Raw genomic sequence first — 25820 nt, forward strand, 5'->3', positions numbered from 1 at the left:
GGTCCCTGCTGAGCAAAGGAGTGCTGTTTCATTCTGGGATTTGTGGTTCACAGCGTGAAAGTCGGGCATGCAGCAGCACTGGGAACCTTCTGTGCACCTCTGCGGTGCTGCCCAGGCGGTGACTTGGGGTTGTTGCTTGGCCTAGGATGTCACCCTATTGTTGGTGCTCCTTCCTCTTCCTCCCAGCCGGTTCAGGGGGCTGGAGGCGGCCAGGGCTCCCCTCTCTCCCCATGCTCTGGCTGCCAGCATTGCTTGCGTGGAGCAGAGCATGTCCCGTCCCACTGGGGAGCGCAGGGAAATGAGGAGCAGGCGATGCAGCAGCGCCTGCTGTAAGGCACATCTTTGCTTGATGCGTCTCCCACTAACTCACTGGGGAGCCTTCCTGGGCTGTGACAGCCTCGCAAGCCTCATGGCCAATTAACCCTGTACAGATTAGCCATTCGGCCCCCGGAGCCGAGACCTCCGTGGCGTGTATTCCCCAGGAGCCTTGTAAAGCCGGCTGCTGGTGGGAGCGGGTGGGCTGTGCCGGGTGCTGCGAGGCTGCGGAGGTAAATCCTGCACCCCTACGAGCGGTGGGGGAGCCCGGCACCCAGGGGTCGGGGTGGCCCTCGGCTCTGTGGGCTGGCTCAGGACACCGTGCTACCTCCAGCTGGGCTTTGGTGCTAATCGGGTTGTACAGCCCTGGCAGGCAGCTCCCCAGGCAGCTGCCCGCACCCCCGAGGGCCTGGGGCTGGTCGAGGGACGGAGTGAAAGGTCTGTGTCACTTGTTTTGCTCTTGGCTTTATTTGCGTAGTGGTGCAGAACGGATCCTGTCGCAAAGCCTGGAGCTCTTGCCCTGTCTGTCCCCTTTGGCTCCGTTAAAGGGCAGATTGCGGCTTCTTCCCAGCACCGCCGGTACCCCAGGGACTGCCTGGTCTCCAGTCCTGCCCTGCTGCACCCTCCGTGCTGGTGAAGCCTCTCGTGGCTGAGCCTGAGCCCGGCGAGGCTGCCCCGGTGCTGAGCATCGCCCCGTCCTGCTCCTGGCAAGCCCTGGTTCCTCTGCCTACCCCAGTGCGGGCAGCAGCCTGCCCGTCCTGCCTGCTGCCTCCGGAGCCATCAGGACCGAGACGCTTTTGTCTCCTTTGAAGCCTCATGCGCTTTAGTGGGAGGAGGTTGTGCTTGCCCCAGCCTTGGGTGGGACCTGGCCAGGCAGCTCAGCCCTGGAGCCTCCCGCCGCAGGCAGCAATTGCAGGCAGAGCTGCTGCGTCTCGTAGCTGGTTCCTCTCCCGCTCGCCAGCTCCCTGGGAGCACTGGCCTGTTGCAGATGGGCTCAGTGCCGCTGAGCCGATGGCCCTGGGCATGCGACGGGGTGAAGGAGGGCACGGGCACATGAAGGGATCGATGGGCTGAGGCCAATTGTATGAGGTTTAACAAGGCCAAGTGCAAGGTCCTGCACTTGGGCCACAGCAACCCCATGCAACGCTACAGGATGGGGAAGAGTGGCTGGAAAGCTGCCCGGCAGAGAAGGACCTGGGGGTGCTCATTGACAGCCGCCTGAATATGAGCCAGCAGTGTGCCCAGGTGGCCAAGAAAGCCAATGGCATCCTGGCTTGTACCAGAAATAGCGTGGCCAGCAGGACTAGGGCAGTGATCGTGCCCCTGTACTGGGCACTGGTGAGGCCGCACCTCGAATGCTGTGTTCAGTGTTGGGCCCCCCACTACAAGAGAGACATTGAGGGGCTGGAGCGTGTGCAGAGAAGGGCAACGGAGCTGGGGAAGGGTCTGGAGCACAAGGCTGATGGGGAGCGGCTGAGGGACCTGGGGTTGTTTAGCCTGGAGAAAAGGAGGCTGAGGGGAGACCTCATCGCTCTCTACAACTGCCTGAAAGGAGGGTGTAGAGAGGTGGGGGTCGGTCTCTTCTCCCAGGTAACAAGTGATAGGACAAGAGGAAATGGCCTCAAGTTGCGCCAGGGGAGGTTTAGACTGGATATTAGGAAATTTTTCTTCACTGAAAGGGTTATCAAGCATTGGAACAGGCTGCCCAGGGAAGTGGTTGAGTCACCATCCCTGGAGGTATTTAAAGGACGTTTGGCTGAGGTGCTTAGGGACATGGTGTAGTGGTGGTCTTGGTAGTGTTAGGTTTACGGTTGGACTCGATGATCTTAAAGGTCTTTTCCAACCTATACGATTCTGTGATTCTGTGGGATTAGTTTGGGTGGGCAGAGCCACACACCTCTGGGCCCCAGCGCTGGGGCATTTTGAGGGGTTTCAAAGCATTTTTGAACGGTCCGCCCTGCCCTGCAGAGAGCTGGGGGCCATTGGCACAGGGACCCAAGTCAGCCCTTGCCCTGCGCTGCAAATGGGAGCCTGCCCGGCTCCGACAGTAATGCCGGCGGCCACCAAGCTGCGATGGCTCAGCCCTGGTAGAGTTCAAGTGGCAGCAATTCCTCTGGAGACACTGGCTTGCTCCGGAAAAGGCGGGAGCAAGCAGAGAAACACCGGCTCCCCGTGCCCAGGACATCCTTCTCTAGGCATTGCTGCCCGCGATCCCTTCTCCTGCCCCCCCTGCCTGCGCAGCAGAGGGGTGGCAGGCTCCCGGGGGATCCCCCAAACAGAGAGATGGTGGGTGCTGGGGTAGCACCCACGGTCCCGGGTTGACGTGGACAATGCCCAGATCTTCTCGCTTTCCATGGGCTCACTTCTTCTCTCCCGCTTGCTTTGCAGAGACTTGCCAACGCGGCGGAGAAGTTCCAGAAGGCTCATCACTGGCAGGACAATATCCGGGTAAGGCTCCGCGCGCCCCGGCTGCTCCCACCCCCTTCCCCCCTGGACGCCGAGTTCCGTGGAGGCACCTGCCTCGGGGATGACTCCTGGCACAGGAATCAGCTCCTCGTCCCATCCCTGCTCCCATCCCTCGGCTCTTCCTTCCCTCCTTGCCCACGTTCTCGGCTCCCTCGCAAGTTACCGCTGGCCGCGCCGTGCTGCTCGGCACGCAGGCGGCCCCGGCACTGCTGCCTGCCCCGGCACTGCTGCCTGCCAGCGCTAATGAGAGCAAATGAAGCGATTTTGAGCTCGTTTCCAGCCTCACCTCTGCCTGCACATGCCATGAGGAGAAGGCAGGAGGTGAAGGTCGAGCTGGGGGCTCAACGCTGAGGGTTTGGGGGCCCGGGGAGACTCTTACCCCCGCCTGCCATCTCCGACAGCCGGCAGCTTTGGTGCCGAGCGGGGTCTCACGTGGGGTGACGGCAGCAGTGGCTCATCCGTGGCACCTGCCAGCAGTTGCGGTGGGGGCTGTTTTTGGGGAAGGAGCAATCTGGGCTAGGAGAGGGAAGATGCGAGTTTAATGATTGCATTTGACTTTGTAATTCTGGCGGTGATAGCGCTCAGCGGGAACCTGAAGGATTCTGTCTGGAAATGCTCTCAAATTATAACAATAATACAAAAGGAAGGAAAGATTGTTTTCCTTCTAGTGCAAACGGAGTCTACAATAAAAAATACTCCCGAGCCACCCAGCCGCTTCCTCCAGGTCGGGCCGGATCCTGCCCAGCCCTGGGAACCCTCTGCAGTCGCTGAGGGGACAGCCCGGGGACAGCCCCGCTGCTGGGCCTTGCTGGTGTTTTGGGGGGTATTTCTCTGTCTGCAACCGCGATCCACTCGGGGAGTAGAGGAGACGAGGACCTGGAGCCACATCCCGTTCATGCAGACCCTCCTGCCATTGGTGATGGTCGCCAGGGTTTGATGTGGAGAGGAGGAGGCAGGAGGAGCAGAAGAGAAGGCAAGGTGTCAACCTGCTTGGCTTTTGCTCGCCACGCGGCCGGTGTGGGGTGGGCACTCGTGGCCGGTTCTCATCCCCCCAGGAGCTGTGTCCCGTAGGCACCCGGGGAGGCTGAGCTCGCAGGGTTCTTCCCGTCATTAGCAGAAGCAGCCTCGGTAAGGAGAGGTGAGGTGTCCCCGCTGGCCCTCCTGTCCAGCAGACGGTTGTCATTGGTACCAGCCGTCACCGAGACCTTTCTGCATGAGAGCACTGCTGAATTACTGTCACCTCTTTCCGGGAGGCCGGTGGAGGGGAGCTTAAGAGGTTAACGAGGTTTGGTGCGGGCACCGGCTGATGCCAACGCCGATGCCTTGCCAGCACCTCGGCCGCGGGCTCAGGGCTCCCAGGGGAGGCTGGGAGCAGCGCCGGGGGAGCCGCGGGCACCTCCTGTGGGCTCTCCTCTCCACCCCTAGCGCTGGCCTGCCCTGGCGTGTCCTCCGGGGTCAGGAGCCCCAGGGCAGCTCATCCCCAAGCCACACCTGAAGCTCGGCCGTCGGCAGCCCAGGGGCATCACGGTGGCCCCGGGCACGCTGCGCTGGGCTGGCACACAGGGGTGGATGCCCCGCGGCCGGGGCGTGGGCAGGGCGGGCGGAGCTGGAGCCAGGTCCCTGCATTTTGCAGCAGTCCTTGGTGCTTCTGCTCGTCCCCTGGGCCGCAGGGACGGGCAGCTGCCGCGCTGCGGGGGCTCCTGCCGCAGGGCCCCTCTGCAGCCCCAGAGAGCTCCCTCTGCACCCAGACCCGGCTGCCTTCCGCTGCGAGGGGGATAACAGTGGGGATGCAAAACGCGCCAGGAAAGGTTGTCGCGCCGGGGAGCTCTTGGCTCATTTTGCCATTCACGGCACAAACCTTTCAGAAATCCGCTTTCGTAGAAAAAATATTTTTAATAGCACTGTTTGCAACCCCTTAATCAAGGTAATTAGGAGCGAGTCACCCAGAAACAATGTGCAGCGATGCGTCACCGCAGAGCTCGCCGCAGCTTTATCAGGACAGCCCAGACCTGGCTGGGACGCTTGATGGACTGGCCCGGCTCTGCGCACAGCACCCGGGGTGCCGGGTGTTCGCCCCCCCAGCAGGCAGCCCTGCCAGGCCCTGCCTGCCTCAGCCCTGCCCGCATCAGCCCCGGTTCGCGGGCAGAGCAGAGGGATGGAGGGGCTGCATAAATGGCCCTCGCTGCCGGGGTTGAACCTCCTTTTGCCATCCTTCATCCGTAAAATGGCAGGGCACGGTCAGACCCGCACGGCAGCGCCGGTGACGCTGGCTCTGCTGCTGCCCCGGCTCGTTGCCGGTGCTGGCACGGGCAGCAGGCAGGGAAGGCGGCAGCGCAGCATCCCCAGCTCCTCCGCTCCTCCCTTCCCACCGAGCGGCTAGCTCCTTCTGGCCGCAGCTCTGCCCTCCTCTCCCAGCGTGTCGCGTCCTAACCTTGCGCCGGAGTCGATGACAGATTGTGGCGAGCGCGGTTATTTTTGTGTTTCCATCCGAAGGCGCGCCGGCAGATGCTGAGCGTTTGCGCTGCATTAGTGCTAACGGCAGCCCCGTTAAACCTTGCTGCAGATGGGTTGCTATGGAAGTCCGGGGGAAAATGAAGCAGGAGCAGGAGCCCGAGCGGCTGGGAGACTGCTGCCAGCAATCGCTCACGACCCATCTCTGTGGGGAAAGTTTCTTTTTTCTCTCTTTTTTTTGGTTTTCAGCTGCACGCTGCACATGCAGTTTTCAGCTGCACGCCGGCCGCGCTGGCCTTTCTGAAGGTGTTGAGTTCAGCCTCCTACCTCAGGGGGCTTTGCAAAGTGCTTCCCTGTTCCCAAAACCCTCCCCCCTGCCCCACGCTGTCCTGCCCCGTCCCTGCTCCGTCCCTGCTCCTTGTCCTCGCCCACCCTCAGGCCCCCCATGTCTCCCGGCCGTGCCAAGCTGGGGCCACGTCCCTGCGCGTCCCCAGAGCTCTCCTGGACACCGGAGCACTTTCCTTGGCTGAAAGCAGTCTTGGCCCCGAGGTCGCCCGTGCAGTGGCACCCCGGGCACCCCTCACATTGTCCCTCCGGCTCGTTTCACCCCGGGGCTGGGTGGCAGCTCAGGGTGGCACGGTGGGCAGGGACAGAGGGACAGCGGGGCAGGCTGCGGTGCGGGGCCGTTGTATCACCTTCAGCGATTTGGAGTGGGGAGAGGCCGTGCCCTTCCCCACCTGCGCAGCGAGGGTCTCTCGGGGATGCACGTTCACCCCCCAGCGACGGCTGGCGGAGCCCCGGAAAGGTGGGAGCTGGGTCCCATTGCCACGGGGTGGGCTCCCACCACGGGGCACTGTGACCGCCTGGCACTGGTACGGTAAGAGACCACAAAAAGCTCCCAGTTTGCGGTGGCCTGTCCAACCACTGAGAAGCTTCAGAGCCCCCAGGGCTCTGCAGGGGGTCCGCCGGGACAGGCTGGCTCCGCTCTGTGCAGAGCCACAGGGGTCCGTCCCTCGAGGCACATCAGGGCTGTCCCCCTGCTCTGGATGTCCCCAGCCTTGTCCCCCAGCCGTGGCAGCGGTGCTGAGCCCCCCGTGCAGACCATCCCCAGCAGCAGATGGAGGTGCCAGGGCTGCACCCCACACCGCGATGCTGTTTACCAGGTTTCCATCCTCTGTTTGCCGCCCTGCTCAGGCAAGAGACCAGCAAAATGTACCTATAAAAACGCTGGAAGGTCACGTTGAGTTTTTTGCTGCCATCCTTTGTATCCATCCTCGCTGACAAGCTGCTGTGCTGCCTGTCGGGTGTCACAGCCAGCTCCGTGTTCTCCCAGCTCCTCTTTGCCTGCACGCTCCGCATTCCTCCAGGGTTTTCCAGTGCCTTAGGTTCTTTTCCAGCCCTTCAGCCCCATCCCAGCACCATCAGCGGGGTCTCGGGTGTCCCGCACCCCCGCAGCACGCGGCAGCAGGGGCTGCGCTGACCCCGGGGACGCTGTCGAAGGCGCAGGTCTGCGCTGCCAGCCGCGAAATGCATCCCAGGGCATCATCATCACTGCGTGTCAGTCTGCTGGGGCTGCTGGAGCTATTTGTCCCTTTAAGGGACAATCCGACGCTGCAGAGAGCCATCCCCGCATTTATGTGTGCTTGGCAGGATTATATAAATTGCCTTTAAAAGTTGACTTCTTTATAAGCCATTTTCTGCTTCATAAAATGTTTATTACTGTTGTTTTTCTCCCAGTTCTTCTTCCTCACTGCAATTTTCCGTCACTACACTGGGAAGCTCCCCTCTTCCTGCGCCTGCTGCCCCCCTGCCTCCCGCCTCTCCCCACCTTTCGGGTGCTGGAAAGGGACGTTTGAAGGGTCCGAGGCCAGCAGGCCCGTTCTCCTTGGAAAAAAAAAAATAGCTATACATTGAGCCGTGGATGTAAGAGCTGCTGGGGACAGGCTTTAACTGCTGGGCACAACTGGGTGGATTTGGGGTGCGGTGGCACGTGAGGAGGCGGCAGAGGGAGCGCAGGCGGCCCCACGCCGCTGCCCCATCCGTAACCCCCGCCTGCAGGCACGCAAGCAAATAACAAAGCCCAGATAATTTCAAGCTCCGTTAGAAATGAAGCTCTGGGGAAAAGGGGATCGCTGTTTGCCAAATGGGGAAGGACAGGAGGAATAACAGAGATTTCACTCCCGGCCGCCCAAGAAAGGTGAGGGATAAAGCGGGGGGACACGGTGGCACGGCCGGACGCCCCTCCGTGGCCCTGCAGCCCTGGATGCAGCATCCCTGCGGGCACGGGGCCCTGCTGACCGGCTGCTCCGTCCAGCGTCGCCGCGGTGTGCCTGGCGCGCGTCTGCGGGGGGAGCGGCGGACACGCCGCCGCGCGTAGGCACCGGCGGCTGTTTCTGTGGGTTTGCCGTGGCGATGCAGGCAGGGCTTTGTGTTCAAAGCGGCGTTAGAAGGGCGAACGCCAGTTCCTTATCCCCGTTTCATTTTTCTCCTCCTTTAATTACAGATCCTACTTATCGGCCGAGAACAGAAAGATCGTCGCCGTAACCTTGCACTTGCCCTTGTAGAAGGTTTACCTAAAAAGTTAGAAAATAAAATCAAATACTCTAATTTGCAGTCGTCTTGCCATTTCAAACCCAGTTTTCATTACAGCACAGAAAGTGCATTGAAGCTGTGTTTATAACCCTCTTTTAGATAACAAATCACATTTTCTTTTGGCTGGCGAGTGTGTAGAATTGATATTTTTTTTTTCAGTTTAATGGGTTTGTGTGTTCAGGAATGATCTCCATCAACTGAGAGTCTTTATTGTGTTTGATATAATGTCAGCTTTCATTACGCTCGGAGAATTACTGTGTTAAAGCACCAACCTTGCTGTAGAGCCGTTCTGGCCGAAACGCAGAACAAGAAAATCATTCACAAAAACCCTGTGTCGGTGCCGTTCCCTCCTAAGAGCCAAGGATGGGGCTCGAGGGGGCTCTCCTTGCCCCCCGCGCTGCAAGATGGCTGGGCCACCCATGGTGGTCCCATGGTTGCGATGGTTTGGTGCGGGGGCTGCTGGCTCTCCTCCCGGTGCTGCTGTCCCGTCCCATCCCGTCACTGGCAGGGCAGGGGGTCCCGGGCACCCACCGGCTCTGCACGGGTGCTGGCATCCCCTCGGCACTGTCTGCAGCGGAGGGGAGAGGCAGGCTCGAAGGAGCGGGAGCGGACGGGAGATGCCGTGTAAAGAAGAATAGCCGGCGAGGCGTGATCAGATAAAACATCTTCTCGGGGAGATGAAAAAACTGTTGACGGGTCACTTAAATATTTCCCCAGCTCTGTCAGAGAGGCAGAGGGAGGAAATTGCTTTTAAAAAAAAAGATGCCAGGGCAGATTATGATGACTGTTTCCACCTGTCCTCGGTAACGTGTACGGTCTCTGCTGCCGGATGGGATGCGAAGGGACTCGCATGGCAAGGGCTGCAGGAGAGGCACGGTCCCCACCAGACCGCTCCTGGGTCCATCCGACAGCCCACGGTGGCTGGGACTAACCGTGAATATTTTCCTCTTCCTGGGGACTGGGGAAGGATTCGTCGTGACACATATGGACAAGGATAGCTCTAGCCCAGTGGAAATAAAGGGTTCGGCCACCACCAGCCACTACTAGTGTTTTTCATGATGGCCGGAGCCAGCTGTGGCTGTCCTCGCAGGTAGGAGTTTCTCCTAGGAATTCATCCGGTCCCTTTGGGAGCCTGGTCCTGGCTGTGGCCCTCACACCGCCCCGTGGCAGCTGTTGCAGAACCACTTTCTCTGCCCCGTTACGCAGCCGAGAAGGCTGCCGTGCCTCTGGCAGGGCCGGGAGACCTTGCGGTGAGCCCTCGCCCGGCTGGGACCTCCAGCTCCAGCCCAGCTGGGGCAAACTGACCAGCGTGGACCCGTCCCCAGGCACGGCCATCGCCCGGTTCCATCCCACTCCTCCTGACGTGGGTGGGCTTGGCCCGGGCAATGCTGCGGTGGGAACGCGCTGCGTCCCCCTGCTCGTCCCCCGCTGCCACCCGGCCCTCAACACAGACGCAGGGCTACGGGTGCTGCAGGCGCGGTACGAGCTGCGGGAGCTGTGTGACGCGCTGCAGGCTATCTTCATACAAAAGGTGCAACTATAAGCAAAATCTGTTGCTATTTCTGTGTGCTTAATGGTTCGGGGACACGAAGAACTCCCTAAATATTTGCTGCCCATTATAAGTGCTGATGACAGAGGAAAGAGCCGCTGGTGAGCAGAGCCACCGGCGCTGTGTGGGCACGCTGGCTCCTGTTTGCTGTCCCTGCCTGCTGAATTGTCACCCGGCTCATCCCCACGTCGGCACGCCGTGGGCTGGGATGCTGGCCCTGCCGCCGGCCCCATCCAGCAGCTGGGAAATGGGCAGGTGCCAGCTTGGGATCCAGCTCGTCTTCCCCACCGCCCTCCGAGTTCCTCCTAACGCCTGGAAGGCAAACTGCTGCAACATTTGGCTCTTCCAGAGCCAATTAAATCTTGAAAGAGATTTCCTGACCGTAGGGGTCACCCGTGCCGCTCGGAGAAATGAAACCCGCAGCCGGAGGGCTGAGATGGACCAAAATCAGTGAGGTGCAGTGGGAGCTACCCGCAAAATCGCCCCGAGGAGCCGCAGCGTCCCCAGGGCCTGTGATCAGCAGGGTGACCCTTGCAGGATGGCAGCGAGTGATCCTGCGGAGGACAACAGATCCGCAGGAGAAGGATTAGCCGGCTCGGGTGATCTTACAGAAAAGCTTTAGGGGGAGAGCGAGCCGTGGCCCCTCTGCTGCGTCCCTGCCGGCTGCATGCTCCGGCTGGATGGGGTGGAGCAAGGAGCTGATGTGCCACCGGCAGCTCCTTCCCAGGCTTTTTCGGGGCGGTGGCAGCTGCGTGCGTGACGTGGTTTGATTGCCACCTCGTTAGACTGCTGGCTTGGAGGTTTGGGCCAGCACCCCTCCATCCTGACGTCGCTGGGCTGCAGCGAGGTAGCAGAGCACTGACCTTTCTAATGTTATTTTTAGTCGCTGTAATTGTTTTAAGCAAAAAAAGACCTATGCGAACGCTCTTGGAGAAGGCTGTGCGGGTGGTGGCAGGGAGGAGTGCCCCTCGCCGCCCACCTGAGACCCCCCGTGCCCCTCCTTGTCGCGGGCTTTGGTTCAAACCTGGTCTGCCGGCGCGCGGCCAGGGAGCGCCCGTGCCAAAGCAGGGTCCTCCCCTGGGCTGGCAAGGCTCCAACTCGCAGCTCTCCAGAAGCTCACAGCCTGGTTTCATTCATTAGCTTTTTGCTTGGCGTTTTGGTGTAAAATCGGTGAAGGACTGGAGCACGGGGCTGTTACGGAGGGCTCAAGGGCTCAAGCAGGACGTAGAGTCCCCGGCGAGGCTCTGGCACGCGGCATCCCCGGAGCCCCGTCCAGGAGGTCCCGCCTGGGTCAAGCCCCGGCCGGGGGCTGCCTGGTGACACCAAACCGCAAGGGTTTGGCGCAGACGCGGTGGTTACTCAGTGGCTTTGCCGGAGAAGCCGGGGCCATGGCTTCAGCGGCATTTGTAGATTAGTCTGGGATTGCACTTAACTCCCAAAGTCGTTAACCCACTGAGGTTTTAGGAGACCGAAATAACCCCGTGCTTATCCGCTAGCGACACGGCGCTTGCAGTGCCATTACGTAGATGCCGTTTGGCAATTACGGTGTGAGAAAATGGGCAGCGGTTGACACATCATCGAGGAGCAGCTACCCAGCGTCTGCCTCCCCTTCAACATGAACCGGCGAGTGCTTTTTGCAGGCTCGTTTGCAAGTAACGGGGCAATGTTTTGCCCTGAAATCCCTGGACGTCTTCACCTCCTTGTTTTCTTTATTAGTATTTATTCTGAAAGGCTCTAGAAATATCAGTGCTATTTACACAGACCGGGTGCTTGGTTTAACATGGACCGGAGGAGGAGGAAGAGAGGATTACGTGAAGAAGGCAAGCATGGTTTAAAAAACAAATACTAGGGAGAGGAAATTGTAGGGCCCCTTGTTGCTTCTCAGGAGACCCCCAGCATCTCCCTAGAGGGTCTCGAGGGCTCTGTCCCTCCTTTCTGGAATAAATTCCCACTGGCTCCGCTGGCCAGGGACGTGGATGCCCTGCCAGCTCCCGCGGGCTCCCTCGCACCCCACCGGCCCCGCAGCATCAGCGGGATCGTGGCGAGGAGAGCGGAGCCGGGCATCAGGGCGTGTCCTGGGACCAGGGCTGTGGTGACGCTGGCCGTCCCACACGTGCCATGTCGTGTGCAAACCTCAGTGGTGGCGTGAGGGGGGCCGGGATCTCACCCGGCTGCTCCCAGGGTTGTCAGGGCTTGAAAAAGTGCGTGGCGAGGGCTCTGTGATCCCTAGGGAAACCGGCGGGAGAGACGTCCTTCCAGGAGGTCTGCTCCCCGTGCCGTGCCGTGCCGTGCTGTGCCGTGCCGTGGGAGCACTGGGGTGGGTGAAAGCAGGACCAGGGGACCGGCTCTCCTCCCCGAGCATCACCTCGCCACGCTCTCCCCCACTGTGGGAGCGGGGCCACCACTTGTCGGAGGGGATTGGAGCTTTTTGGAGGAGCCGACGGAAGATAAAATGAATAACAAAGCACCTTCTCGATGGCTGTTGTTAGTCACACTCACTTCTGATTAAAGATCATTAAACATGAAATTAGCTCGTTTGTGTTACGGGTCTCCCGGGGGTTCCTTTAATTAGGAAGTGCAGATGGCCGCGGACCCGGGGAGACGGCAGCGCTGGTGAGGGGCAGGGGCGTGCACGGGGCCGGGAGCGGCGCAGGGAGGGCATCCGAAGAGAAATTAATTTTTTTTTCCCCCCTTTTCTTGTTGTTGTAAACCCCTCAGCATTTCACAACAAATCACAGATAATTAATAAGTACATTCCCTTAATGACTAGGCTTTTTAATAGCAGAAATTGGAAGATGCTGCGCAGATTATTTTTTCACTTCCCCCTCTCGGTGCTGCCTTATTGCCGTGATTTGAGACACAGAGCCCGCAGCGGGGTCTGGCCCCTCTGCCCAGGAGGGTGCTGAAACCGGCCTTCGCGATCCCCGTCCCGGGGAACGTCGGCCGCGCAGCCCGCCGGGGTCCCCCTGCCACCGGTGCCTGCGAGAGAGCAGCATCCCCGCTCCAGGGAGTTTTCCGTCTCTCGGTGGTCTTGTGTCTTAACAGCCTGGGGAGCGGCAGCGAACGGCTCTAGGGAGTGGGTTTGTGGCTAGAGGATAACGCCGGCGAGGGGTTAGGGACTGCCACCTCCCAGTGGGGCTGGGACGATGGAGCGGGTGGTGCCGGCTGCCTGGCGAGCTGCTCGGACCTGCCGGTCCCTTTCCCTGGCACGAGCCTGTGACCGGGCTGGGCTGGGCGTCTCGGTGCCACCGGCTCCGGCACACGCCCGTGGCCAGGCTGGGCTGGGCGTCTCGGTGCCACCGGCCCCGGCACGAACCCGTGGCCAGGCTGGGTGCCGCAGAGGCAGGAGCGGAGAGGATGGGGATGCAGTCAGCGCCGTTAAGGTTTTGTCTGGGTTTCTGTTCTGGGCCCAGATCGCTTTCCTTGTTAAATAATAACAGCAATAATCATCCCAAAGCGCTGCCTGTGCGTGTGGGGAGGAAGGCTGGTTTGCGCGGCGGCTGCTGACGGCTGATTGAGTGGCAGACATGTTAGCGCTGCGACGGCTGCCGGTGCGCCTGCATCGCGCTCGCGTCCCGGCACGCAGAGCTGAGTCTCCGAGTGCCCTTTAATTACCCCTTCTGATGGCACACGAAACGCTGTTGTGACAGCACTGCTGCTCTCCGAATTGCCTCTTTAGGAGTTTTATCAGCTGCCTCGCGTCCTGACATGCGGGGAAGAGGAATCCGAGCAGACCTTTCTGCCTAAATAGGCTCTAAATACCCCAAATTAATGATGTGCGTTTCTCCGCAGAAGTGAGAACGCTCTTCTCCCGGTTTCTGCCGTGTGGGGAGGGGAGCTCTGCTGGCTGCAGGGCCACTGCTTGCCACGCTGCCCATGCCTGGCTCTCCCGTGGCTCCCGATGCTCGCAACGGGACCAAAGCATCCTGGGCGTGGGGACACGGTGCAGCCTCACAGCCGGTGGCAGCGCAGAGGCCGCGGTCGCGCCAGTGGCACCGTCACGGGGCCGTTTGGCTGCGGCGGAGGCTGTGCATGGCCCGGCGCTGCTGCAGCTCAGCGGCAGCCGTGAGCAGAGGGAAGCATGGCAGGCGATGGCCGGTCCTTGGAGGATGGACGAGGGGAATGTGGGGTCCCGACTGTGTCCCAGGGACAGCGTGAGGTGGGCAGGGTTCAGTCCCCAGCAACGTGGTGGCCGCCAGCAGCATGATGGAGGTGCCGAGGGGACAAGTAATGGGGAGGGACCCCTCTGCCATCCCCATCCCTGCCTGGCACTAACTCAGCTCTCCCTTTTCTCTGCAGGAGGAAGACATCGAGTACTACGACTCCAAGGCCGACACTGAATACGTGAGTACCATCCCTGCTGCGCCGCCAGCACAGTCACTGCCCTGGCCTGGCGCTGAGCCCCTTGCCGGGGCTGTCCCAGCACCGTACGGGGACGTGGCACAGCATTCATGACAGCCGGCGTAACGAGAGTCTGCGGTGGGCAGCGAGTGCCCGATGCGCAGCCGTGTCCCCCCCAGCCGAGCCGTGGTGGCATCTGTCCGCCGGCGCCAGCCCGGCAGCAGGCAGGTGGGCACGTCGCTCTGCTGCCTGCAAAAGTTTCTAAAATTAAAGCTGGTATCTGAAATTCAAATGAAGTGCAAACCTTTAATTAGAGACTGAATCTAATTCTCTGCCCCCCTCCCGGTATAGCCGTCCTGTGATTTCTGGCAATCAGTGCTTTAAATACAGACCCGACAGCTCCACTCTCCTGGTACTCCCGAGGGGCTGGCGTTTGCCGGCTCCTCCGCGCGGTGACGGTGACGGCACTCAGGTGCCGCGCTGCGGGCACAGGGCGCTCCGCCGGCAATGGCTGCTGCCCTGTGGCACCCCATTTTGCTGGCAGGTGACGGGTCACCCGGCTCCTATGTTGCGTTGTGCCACGGGATCCTTCTGAAATAGGGGCTCGCCGGGTCGGCGATGCTCTCGGCACGGGGCCGCTGGGGAGCGGGTGCATTGCGGTGTCCTCGGAGCTGGCCAGGAGCCCCAAGCGGGGCGGGGCGGGGGCTTGGGGACAGCCCCAGGCAGCGCAGTGCCCCGGGACCGGTCCTTGCCCTGAGGCAGAGCCGGCAGCAGATGTGCCGTCGGGGGACAGTACTGCAGCGGGAGGGGAGGAAGCAGCAGCACACGGCGTTGGCAGCAAACTGCTTGCAAACCACACAGCCTCGTCCGAAAATAACGCTCGGGTGACCCCGCAAGCCTTCAGAAGGCCCCGTGCAGAGGGGAGGGGAGGATCCAGGCTTGACGGGGTCCCACCAGCTCGGCTGGTGCAGCCTGCGCCGCGCTCCGGCTCTCCTCTCGCCCCACCTCGGAGGCGATGGCCCAGAGCAGAGCTGGGGGCAGGCGGGAGCAGGGGATGGGCGCCTCCGGAGCAGAGTTACTGTCGGGCCACCGGTGCCGTTGTTCCCAGGCGGTGACAGCAGGAGGGATCCTTGGCAGGGGAAGCCGGAGCCACGGAGTCTGGGAGGCGGAAGGGAGAGGTCGGGCAGATGCTGTGGCCGAAGGGGAGGGCGCTTGCTCCCCCGAGCAGGTCTCTGCTCACGGTCCTGCTCATTTGGAGCAGGGGATGTCTCCTGTCCCTCCCCAGCCTGGGGGAAGCTGCCAAAGGAGGGAGGGGAGGATCCTGCTCTCCATGGCTGCTCCAGAGAGGACAGGGCTAACGGGCTTAAAATGCATTAAAGTGGATTTTGGATAGAAGCAGAGGAAAAACTGGCTGGCGGTCAAGGCTGGAGGAGACAGCCCGGGGAGCAGGACGGCTCCCTGCCTGGGGGGCTGAGGAGCGGGACTGATGCGTCCGTAAGGCTGGGCAGGGCTTTTGCCATCACCGCCGCAGAGCGGGGGACAGGGGAGCTGGACGTCCCAATACCCGCTGTTACCCTGACCGGTCCCGGCTGCCCGCACCCAGCTGGTGTCGGCAGTGGCGATCCAAGCTGGCAACTCGTGGCTGTTAGCTTTGGGATTAGCCGTTTCTGGAAGCGAGGAGAGCTTCCCCGGTTGCATTAGGCGGGATTAGGAAATAGGAGGCATCTCGACCTCGGAGCTGTGCCCGCCGAGCCCTCCCGGCGCACGGGGCACCGGGGAGAACCCGCGCACCGCAGCGTGGCACGGTGTTCCTGGGGACCACGGGGCTCCGCTCCCCGGTCCCCAGCCCTTCCCCAAGGGAGGTGGCCTGTCGTCGGGGAGGAACAGCCTTGCAAATCTGTCATCGGCCACGCCGACTTCAGTCTTTCTCTGGGGAAAAATCAAGCAAAATGGGGGGTGTCCTCTTACCGAGGTTTGTGGGTTCAGCAGGGAGGGAGCTTCTCTATCAATGCTATTCCTGCTTCCCAGTGAAACCCCAGCAAATTTAATTCCAGCAAAAATAATGGAGAGAAAAGGTGATGCTGAAATAAAAAAGGAGGGAGATGATACCCGAAGGTCTGAATGGAACTAAATAGTGCTCTTTCCATCCTTTCTTTATTTAGCTTCAATTTTTATATTTAAATTGAGCAGGATCTAGCTGAAATGGAGTTAGTTCTGATGGACAATGCCTATTCAACGTAACTGGGGCTGATTCACAAGCCTTACGCCGGCTTTAACTACGGCGAGAAAGAAATGAGCTTTCTATTTATTTTGCTCACATCTCAGCTCCGCTATCTTCCTAAACAGATTTTGGATTTCCAAGTGGTTTTTAACAAATGGGAACATCAGAAAATTTTCCTGGGGGTCCCCAAGGCTCTCAAAATGTTTGCAGAAGCGAAGTTTTCACCTTTCCCTGCTAGCAAGGGCTATGGGGTTTATCCAGGGAGAAGCATTCAAATCAGCAGACGCTCTCAGTTGGATATCACAGGCAGAACAATGCAGATATAAAGTGATTTTCCATCTTTAGTACTGTGTTTATGGTAGGGGATGATACTTAAGTCACGGCTACGGCCAAAATCCCCTGGGATTCGCCGTTCTCTGGTGGGAGCTGATGGAGCCATGCCCAGGTCCCGGCTGGAGGACCACGTTACGGGCTTCATTTTCTGCTTCACATCAGCCAGGAGCTGTTGGTTCCTGGGCTGTAAAGTGGTGGACGAGAGGTTTTGCTGTTGCTGCTCCTCCCGTGGTCGGAGAGATGTACCCGGTGGCAGTGCAGCATCCATCAGGGCCTGGCCTCCACCCCGGGGACATCCACGCAGGCCCTGGTCCTTGTCCCCGTCCTCTCTGCAGGGCGCAGGGCTGATGCGATGAGGAGAAGTGGGATCGTGTCATTTTGTCCTCCTCCGATCTGAATGTCACTGCTTCTGCTCCATAGGCCTGCAGTTTGCAGGTGAAGGTACTGCTCGCCCCAACGTCAGCCGCCGGCACCCGCCCGCCTGCTCGAGGTCCCTGGGGAGGGGTGAGCAAAGGGGACGGACGGCGGTGGGAGGCTGCGCACCAGCCTTTGCAGCCTCCGGTGCGGGGGAGAGAGCAGCACCGGTCCTGGCCACAGGCAGGGGCTGCTGACCACAGGCAGGTGCTGCTGGCCACAGGCAGGGGCTGCTGGCCGCAGGCAGGGGCTGCTGACCACAGGCAGGGGCTGCTGACCACAGGCAGGTGCTGCTGACCACAGGCAGGGCCTGCTGACCACAGGCAGGGGCTGCTGACCACAGGCAGGTGCTGCTGGCCACAGGCAGGGGCTGCTGGCCGCAGGCAGGGGCTGCTGACCACAGGCAGGGGCTGCTGGCCGCAGGCAGGGCCTGCTGGCCACAGGCAGGGGCTGCTGGCCGCAGGCAGGTGCTGCTGGCCGCAGGCAGGGCCTGCTGACCACAGGCAGGTGCTGCTGACCACAGGCAGGTGCTGCTGGCCACAGGCAGGGGCTGCTGGCCGCAGGCAGGTGCTGCTGGCCGCAGGCAGGGCCTGCTGGCCGCAGGCAGGGGCTGCTGGCCGCAGGCAGGGGCTGCTGACCACAGGCAGGGGCTGCTGGCCGCAGGCAGGGCCTGCTGGCCGCAGGCACGGGCTGCTGGCCGCAGGCAGGGGCTGCTGACCACAGGCAGGGGCTGCTGGCCGCAGGCAGGGGCTGCTGGCCGCAGGCAGGGGCTGCCCACTCGCTGCTCACCCTGCTCTGGAGATGTGGCGAGGAGAGGGAGGAGGGAAAAAAAAGTCCCTAAATGTCAGCAGCAGATGAAGGGTGTTGGAAAATTTAATCTTCCAACTTTCTCAACTAATGTGACATTTGGATTTCCTCCTGATAAGCTATCAGCCCCAGAAGTTTCTTTCTTTTGCCTTTTTTCTTTTTTTTTTTTTTTTCCCCTTCTTCTCTCCTCTGGCTGGTAATTTAAAAATAAATGGTCTAGAAAGATCTCTAAACAGTACCTTTGGCAAAGATTAAAAAAAGCGAAGGGGGATAGGGGAGCAGGCTGGCGGGAGAGGCTGATTGTTATTTATAACCTGGGCTGCTATAAAAGCAGGAACGTGGCTGGAGAACACACCGTCTCCCTCCCTGGCATTAAATTGCTGCATTTCAGGAAAAGCTGAGGTATTTTAGAAGGAGAAAGGCCCTTTTGCATGGGCTTGGAGTTTCTCAGCCACGTGCCTTGGAGCTTGCTGGGGGGGGCAGAGAGCAGGACCGCAGCCCCGGGGATGGGCTCAGCCCCTCTGCTCAGCCTGCCCCGCTTGCCCCGAGAGCTGGCGCAGGGCACTGGTGGGTTTGCAGTTAAGGGGAAAAAAAATCCTTCTGAATTTGGGGAAAAAAAAAAGGGGTTTTGACATTTCCTCAGACTCCCCAAATGGGGTGAAGTGCTTTATTTGGATGGTTTCAAAATCTTTCTGTCTCAGAAAGTGGGAGCAGGTTCCCCCAGGCCAGCTTGTGCAGGGAGAGCAGGAACACGTGCTGTTTGGATCGGAGAGCTGGCCCTTTCTTGCAAAAAAAATGGTATTTTCTGACAACGACAACAAAACGCTTCAGCCGAGGAGCCCCCGGGTCCCGCCGCCAGGCGATGCTGCTGGTGGGTGCTGTGCGGGCGCAGCCGGGGGCTTTGCCGGGCAGGAAGGTGTGCCCCCCCCCCCCCGAGCCCTGGGAGGCGGACGAGTTCGTGCTGTCACCACTCTTCTCCCCGGCTTCTCGTGTGACCTTGGGCAAACGGTCCTGTGCCCTGGGATTCATCTCCCCTTGCCTGCAGAGGACAGCAATGAACCCCCCCGCCTCTGCAAAGGCTTTGAGGCTTGCCGGTGAATTGAGCCACGCATCCCATTTATATTCAATATTAGGAGTAATCGCAGCATTTTGATATGAATATTTTCCTGGCTTTTCTGGACTTAACGTGGATGGGTGCCCCTGGGAAATTTGAGAGGATGTGCTGGGATCTCGGTGCGACATATTCTCGATCGGGCACGTGAGGGGCAGGACGCAGGATGCAGGGATGCCTGGGATGCAGGGATGCAGGAGCTCTGCTGGGGCCGAGGGTACCAGGAGGAGCACCGCGGGGCAAGACTGTGGCTCCCCGGCGTGTCCGGAGCCGCGAAACCCCGGCTGGCATCCCGGAGCAGCCGCTAGCCGGACCAGCCCTGCGTTTGTCATCTCGGTGCTGCCATTTAAGCCGTCATCATTAGCTGTGATGGCTCGTTCCCATGGAGATGAGCAACGAACGGGGGTGTCTGCATCCGCGGGAGCTGCCCGGCCGAGGCTTCGCTGCTGCGCCAGGTCACCTCCCCGGCTCGATCCGCAGCTCCAGACCCCGTCACTGGTGGGGACCCCCCGTAGTCCTTGTGCCCGTGGGCAGGCTGGCTCTCCTCAGCCAGCACCGGCCTGGGTGTGATGGAGGGCAGGTACTTGCCAAGAGCACGGCAGCCTCCAGTGAAGCCGTTGGGTGGTGCCACTGGTGCTCGCTGGGTGCTGGGGCATCTCTGGGTTGTGCTGCCTGTCCGTCATTTTGGGAGACTCGAGAAAATGTTGTGACTGGCAACCCAGCTGCTAAAGCACTGGAGACGGCAAAAGCTCTCAGCGCGTGATGACTTCTTGCTGGAGCAATAAATACGTATAATATTGATACATTGCCATGGAGTCGATTTCTAATGGTGTGTAGCAAATAATATATTCAAACTGCAGCATCTATTTGTGTTATGTCGTACATATTGTAACACATAAATAGATGTTTCCAAGTTCTTTTGAAATGTAACGATGAGAAATGCTGCAAAATCTGGCTGGGGGCCTGCCGAGATGCTTGCAGTTAAACCGGTGTAAATCCGGGAGAACTTGAATCATCTTCTCCTTTGCTCTAATATAAATTTAATGCAGAATTTCTTCCTTCGGCCTTCCCAAGGTGGCTCCTTGTAGCCCCAGCCTAGCACCAGGATGCTCCCATCCCTGCCTGGGCTGGGACGGCTTTGCCTGCCTTCATCTGGGTGGAAATGACCCCATTCCAGGGGCCAAATTCAGCCTGGCTTAAACAGGAATAACTCAGTTACGGTGGGAAATTTATGGATAAAGGATAAACATAGCTTGGACAACATCAGCTCTTTCCACGGGTCCGTTTGCCGTATAGGTGTTAGTGATGCATGAAGTGTCCTACGTATAGATAGCTGTATATTTGTCTCTGAGATCTATACATATGCCTCTTTACAGCTACATGAATGAGAGCAGCCAGACAGCGCCGAACCTGGCAGAATACAAATTAGCCCCTCAGGAGTGGGTGATATAACGGAATAATGATAAACAGAGGAGCGGTAATTATATACAGTAGTTCCAGCTCTGGTGAAGTGGGGAATAACCATGCCAGCGTGGGGGGAAATAGGGAGGGTTGGATTTTCCCGGCTGCCAGCGATGGTGGGGCCAGCGGATGGGCTGGACCCGGGCAGGGTGCCCCGCCGATTTGAGATGGGGAGGTGTCACCAGGACTTTGCTGGGCTCAGGAAAAAATAGGTTTTAGTGTCAAAGCAGAGGTTTTGGTGCTGCAGGTGCCCTGGGGGCTTTATCCCCTCTAAAGCCTGTTTTCAGCAGGCTCCTCTAAATCACCGTTCGGTGCTCAGAGAGGTTGGCAGGGGCAAACTATTGTGTGTGCAGCTGCTTTCCCCCGGAGACCTGAGCCCCGCGTTGATGACGGCCTTGGGGCTGGATCCACTCTCCGGCTAGCCCGTGGCCCAGCACGCAGCCGGGGTGCCGGCTCTGCTGCGGCATCGCAGCTTTGCAGGGGGTCCGGCAGTCAGTTTGGTGCCTTTTCGCCGGATTTACGTGAAATTGAGAGCGTAATCTGGATTTCGATCTTGGTGACGCGGCTCAGGGGGGCTGGGGACGGTCCCTGCCCGCCTCCCGCTTGGCTACTGCGGCTGTAATTGAGTTCAGCAACTTTCTGGACGGCTGGAGCCCCAGCGCAGAGATCAGCTCCGTGGCGTGTTTACACTCGCCGTGTATCGGCTAGAATTAAAGCCCAAACCTCGCGTATCAATCCTGTTATTCTCCCGAGCTGTGGCGAATGGCTTGGCCACCCCTCACAATGTCAGTGGAATGTCACCGCCTCGGTGGCCGGCTGGAGCTGGCGCAGGGGAGGTGGCATCTCCGCGTCGTCTGCGAAGGGGAAACTGGGAGGAGGCCAGGATGGGTGTTAAGCGAGCTTCACGGTTCATTTCCCAAACACATCATTTTCCTTTAAAAATGTGGCTTTTCCCATGGGAAATTCAGATCTTTTGCCCCACGGGTTTTGTAGAGAGGAGCCTGGCCGGTGGGAGAGCTGCTTGCGCTGGGCCATCGAGGACAGCAGGATGGGACCGTCCCCTACCCCTTGTCCCGGCTGGTGCCAGGGTGCTTTGCTGCGGGACGGCATGGGGCGTCCTTCCAGGCGGCCGTCCCCAGCGCGGCACCGCACGAGCCCTGCACGGAGCTGCTCGCGCTTCCAGTCACGTCTGCTGTCGTTTCTCCGGGGCTGATCTCTGCTACCGCAATCAGACAGCCTTACACGGGCTCCGAGATAGGCACTTCACGCAGGGGGAGGCACAAAGGGAGAGGCACTGAGCTGCTTCTCGAGGGGAATTCGCTCCCTCGCCAGGCAGCTCGGTGGCCAGATCCGCTCCTGCTCTCCTGCACCCCGCCCTGCCCCTTCCGCTCCCGCAGCCGGGGCCGTGGGAAGGCAGCCGGAGCCGTCCTGCGCCCCTGTGTTGCCAGTCCCTGCCCACGGACGGGGCAGGCAGCTCCGCAATCGGCCCCTCTTCAGCGGGGATGTAGCTCTGGGGGCACAAAGGGCAGATGCTGCGGCATCCTCCTCCTCCTCCTCCCCACCCCGGGCATCTCGCAGCCGGCTGCAAACAACCTTCCCCGGCCGCTGGGCTCGTGGCAGGGACACAGCAGCCTGGAGCCATCACCTTCTCCAGGGTTTCTTTGCTCCCGGCGGGATGGCAAAGGCGATTTCCCCAGCTCTGTAGCGAGACCACCCCCTTTCTCCTGCTTCCCCGCACGGCCCTGCGCCTCGGCTCCGGCCCTGTCCCGCTCCCTGCAGCCGCTGGCCGTCCTGCCTGCCCCAGCGCAGCCCAGCCCTGCCTTGCCAGCGGGCTCTATCCCCGTGCCGTGCTGGCGGCAGGGCCCCGGGAAGGGAGAGGAGGGCTGGCAAGGCGAGGGAGCGCGCTGCAGCGCCGGCAGTAAGGAATTCGCCGTCTCTCCACCATAATTAAATATTGTTTGCATTGCTTATTGACAGAGCGCTAAGCTGCACTCCATTTTAATTTGTTCTTTGATAGTTGCCTTTTGCTGCTAATTGATTTTCAAGGCTTTTTTTTTGTTTGGGGTTGGTTTTTTTTTTTTTGTCTGCTTTAATACCTGCCGTGCTACCAACACCGGAGAGGCAAGGGTAACTAGCACTCCCCTTCGTGCCCGCCCACTCCCGGCATCTGCTTCCCCGTGCTGCCGGCGCTGGCGCAGGCTGTGGGCCAAATCCAGGACAAGAGCCGGCATTGCCGGTCTGCGTGGGGGGATGTTTGGTGATGGGCTTTGGGCGGCAGCGTTCCCAGCGTGCGCCCAGGGCTGGCACCCCCGGGTGACCCCGTGTGCTCTGCTCCTTCCCCAGGACGATCCCGATGGAGAAGAGATTGAGAGAGAGAAGTCCAACTCCTTGAAGCTGGAGTTCACCGACGACGCCAACTTCAAGACCAAGGTTAACTATTCGTATGCTGCCGTGCAGATCCCCACGGACATCTACAAAGGCTGTGAGTGCCCCTCCTCACCTGCTCCGCTCCGCTCTTCGCTGCCAGGCCGGGCTCAGCCTCCGCCTCTCCTGCTCAGGGTGCCGCAGCCCCGGGGACCACCACCCCGGGGTGCCCCGGCTGGGTCTGGTGCTGGGGCAGGCTGGCGCCCAGCCGGATGGGCACTGAGCAGAGGCAAAGTCACCGTGTCAGGAGGGAGGTGACAACGTGTCCCTCCCCAGGGACCCTCAGGATCTTAGCACAGGCTAGAGAGGCAAATCAGGGGTTCGGGCTTATTAGGAAGGGATGGAGAGCAAAGGAGAAATGGTAATTATGGCACAGGGTAGAGCTCGGCTGTGCCCACATGGCTGTGATCCTCCCCGGCGAAGAGCTCAGCAAAGCTCAAGGAGGTTCGAAGCGGGAGCTGGAGGCGATCAGAGGGACCGAGCAGCTCTGTGCAGGAGCAGTTACGGCGATGGCAGCTCCCTGCTCACAGGAGGGAGCGAGTCGGGGCTGGGCGGTGGGAGAGGGCGAAGCAGGGATGCTTCCTCACTGGCTTCGGGCTGCTTGGGGCTGAGGTTATGAAAAGGGAGGCAGAGCAGCTGAAATCCTGCAGGAAGGCAGCGAGGGGGATTGCAGGACAGCGCGATGCCGCCCCGGGGCAGCCCCCGCTGCCGGGAGCGTGCCGGGGGTGTCAGCCCCGTGGCTGTGCCCCTGCGGCTGCCGGAGGGCACGGGCCGCTCTAGGAAGGGGGCCCGGGTCGGTGGGCCTGCCCGGGAGCGGGCAGGGAGGGATGGACAGACAGATGGACGGACGGACGGATGGGATAGGATGTGCCACACCAGCTTTCAGTCGCCGCCGGGAGGTGACACAGTCCCTGAGCTTCCAGAGCGCTCTCCACCTCGCCCTGCCGCGGTGGCACATGGTGACAGTCGGTCTCCATGTCCCTCTAGTGGCTGCTCTGCACCAAGCCGGGGACTGCTCCCGCCTGGAGATCGTCCTCCAGCACCCATGGCCGCATCCTGCGCCCAGCCCCAGACGCTGCTGTTGGGGGGCACCCCTCGTCTCCCTGCACCGCTGAGGGCACCGCTGTCCCCGCACCCCCTTGTCGCGGTGGCACTTGCCGAGGGCTCCCAGGTGGTCACGGCAGTGACAGGGGCTGAGTTCACGTTCCTGCCCTCGGCAGCCCTTTCCCAGTATACAGGCTCATTACCGGCACGGCCGTGCTCAGAGCCGCGTCGGTGCGACGATTTCACCACGGCGGCGGCAGCGGATTAGAAATTTGCAATTAGTTTTATTACCCAGCTAGCGCGGGCCAGGCAGCTAATGAAGCACATCATGCAAGCGGGGGGCAGGCGAGTGGGCTGGGCTGCGCAGGATGAAATGGTCATTACTCCTCACCCCTGCTCGCGGGCCGACACCACGGCTGATGCCCTGCCACGGCCACGTAAATCACCCCGCTCAGCCATGGGATGAGATCAAATTGGAGATTAACGTGCTCCGGGGACTCGCAGCTGCTCGGAGAGGGGTGCTGGAGAGGGGACGGGGCAGTGGGGGGTCCCAGGTGGGGAAAGGGGCCGCAGCCACGGGCACAGCGGTGAGTGGGTGCAGGGATCAGTCCGTGTCCAGCCACGCCAGGGCGCTCCAGAAAGCTGGGGTGCGGGGCAGGGTGCTCAGCCGCTACACCCCAGAGAGCAGGTTCGGGGTGTGGGCATGGGGCCGCCCATGTGCCCCCTCCTGCTGGGGACACCAGGGAGTGTGGCCGGTCCCCACAGAGCCACAGGCAGGGAGCATCTCCCCGGTGAGACCCGGCGGAGAGGCGCTATCGCTGCCTGGCACGCTAATTAAACCGCTGCAGAGACGCCCTCCGCCGTCACCCCTCGCTACACACACAAATTACATCCTATATGTGTTTTATTTACTGTGCCGTTTTTAATTAAATCTGCAATCGCTCGCTGGCGGGGCGGGGCTGGGCTCACCCTGATGGGGACAGGGACGAGATGGGGACAGGGATGGGGATGTCACTGGGAGGGGGACTGGCAGCTCTGGCCTCGACTGAGGGGGCCAGGAGCCATCCCGACTGTGGACGCAGCCTCCCATCCGACGAGCAATAGCTCATCACTCTGCGCGCCAGGAGAGCGTAGGGGCTGTGTTTGCGTGCAGGGAGGGTATAGGGGCTGCATTCATGCACAGGGATGGTATAGGGGCTGTGTTCACATGCACAGATGGTATAGGGACTGCGTTCATGTGCAGGGACAGTATAGGGGCTGTGTATGTTCACAGGGAGCGTATAGGGGCAGCTTTCATGCACAGGGATGTATAGGGGCTGCGTTTGTTTGCAGGGATGGTATAGGGACTGTGTTTGTTCACAGGGATGATACGGGGGCTACATTCGTGCACAGGGAGGATATAGGGGCTGCGTTTGCGCACAGGGAGGATATAGGGGCTGCGTTGGTGCGCAGGGAGGGTACAGGGCCTGCATTGGGCACAAGCCTGGTGTGGCTGACGGGCCCTGAGGGGCTGGGGGTGCAGGCGCTGCCGGGGCTGTGTCGGTGCCAGCGCGGTGCCCAGCCGGGGCTGTGGGCGCTGCCCAGGGCTGCTCCCGGCAGGCAGGACCCCGGCAGCCTGCTCACGGCCCCTTCTCCCGGGAAAAACCACATCCTGTGACAGAGCCAAACAAGAAATCATCCTAAGTGCTCAGATAACAGCTCTGTGTGCGGGCACGGAGCTGAGAAATGGCTGAGGAGATACGGACGGAGTAAATCGTGGTTTGAAGGCACAGCTGCCTGAGGGAAGGAGAAGTCTTATTCAGTGGTGGTGCTGGGGTGGAGGGATCTGGGATTCACCCTGGGTGGGACCTGCCCACGTCCCGCCAGCACCCTGGGGCCGTGGCAAAGGCTTGAACGGGTGATGACCGTGTTTCGAGGAGGGACAGGCATGGGAGGAAGCCTTAGGAGAGCTAAACGTACTCCTCAAATGCACCCTGGCTCCCCTGCAGCACCGCACTGGTTGTTCTGCTCGATGCCGAGGAGAGGGGCCGCTCCCGGGAGCTCTTGCACCCCAAAAATGCATTGAGGGTCCCCCGGAGGGAGCAGCGCCTGGCCTCGGGGTGCTGCCAGCCGCCCGCTCCTGCCCGCAGCGGCACGGCTGGCACCGCCTCGCCCTGGTCCCGGGGCAGCCCGGCACGGGCTGCTGGGGGATGCTGGGGGGCTCCCCACGCCTGCCCAGGGCTCGGGGCACCCACAGTGTTTGGGGTGCCCCGAAGGGCCCTGTGAGTGCCAGGAGGTCCCGCTGTCCCCAG

The 25820-nt window shown here is 60.8% G+C and overlaps 1 protein-coding gene across 2 annotated transcripts in view; it reads left to right on the plus strand.

Annotated features, from left to right (window-relative positions):
* CACNA2D2 (calcium voltage-gated channel auxiliary subunit alpha2delta 2) overlaps positions 1-25820 on the plus strand; it is a 230404-nt gene that overhangs the window by 181246 nt on the left and 23338 nt on the right. For both annotated transcript variants that reach the window (XM_075513754.1, XM_075513756.1), the window contains exons 4-6: positions 2704-2763; positions 13673-13717; positions 22405-22543. In XM_075513754.1, the coding sequence (XP_075369869.1) occupies positions 2704-2763; positions 13673-13717; positions 22405-22543 (244 nt within the window). The remainder of the gene's footprint in view (positions 1-2703; positions 2764-13672; positions 13718-22404; positions 22544-25820) is intronic.

Source organism: Mycteria americana, chromosome 11, assembly GCF_035582795.1.
Source record: "Mycteria americana isolate JAX WOST 10 ecotype Jacksonville Zoo and Gardens chromosome 11, USCA_MyAme_1.0, whole genome shotgun sequence".
Taxonomy (NCBI): domain Eukaryota; kingdom Metazoa; phylum Chordata; class Aves; order Ciconiiformes; family Ciconiidae; genus Mycteria; species Mycteria americana.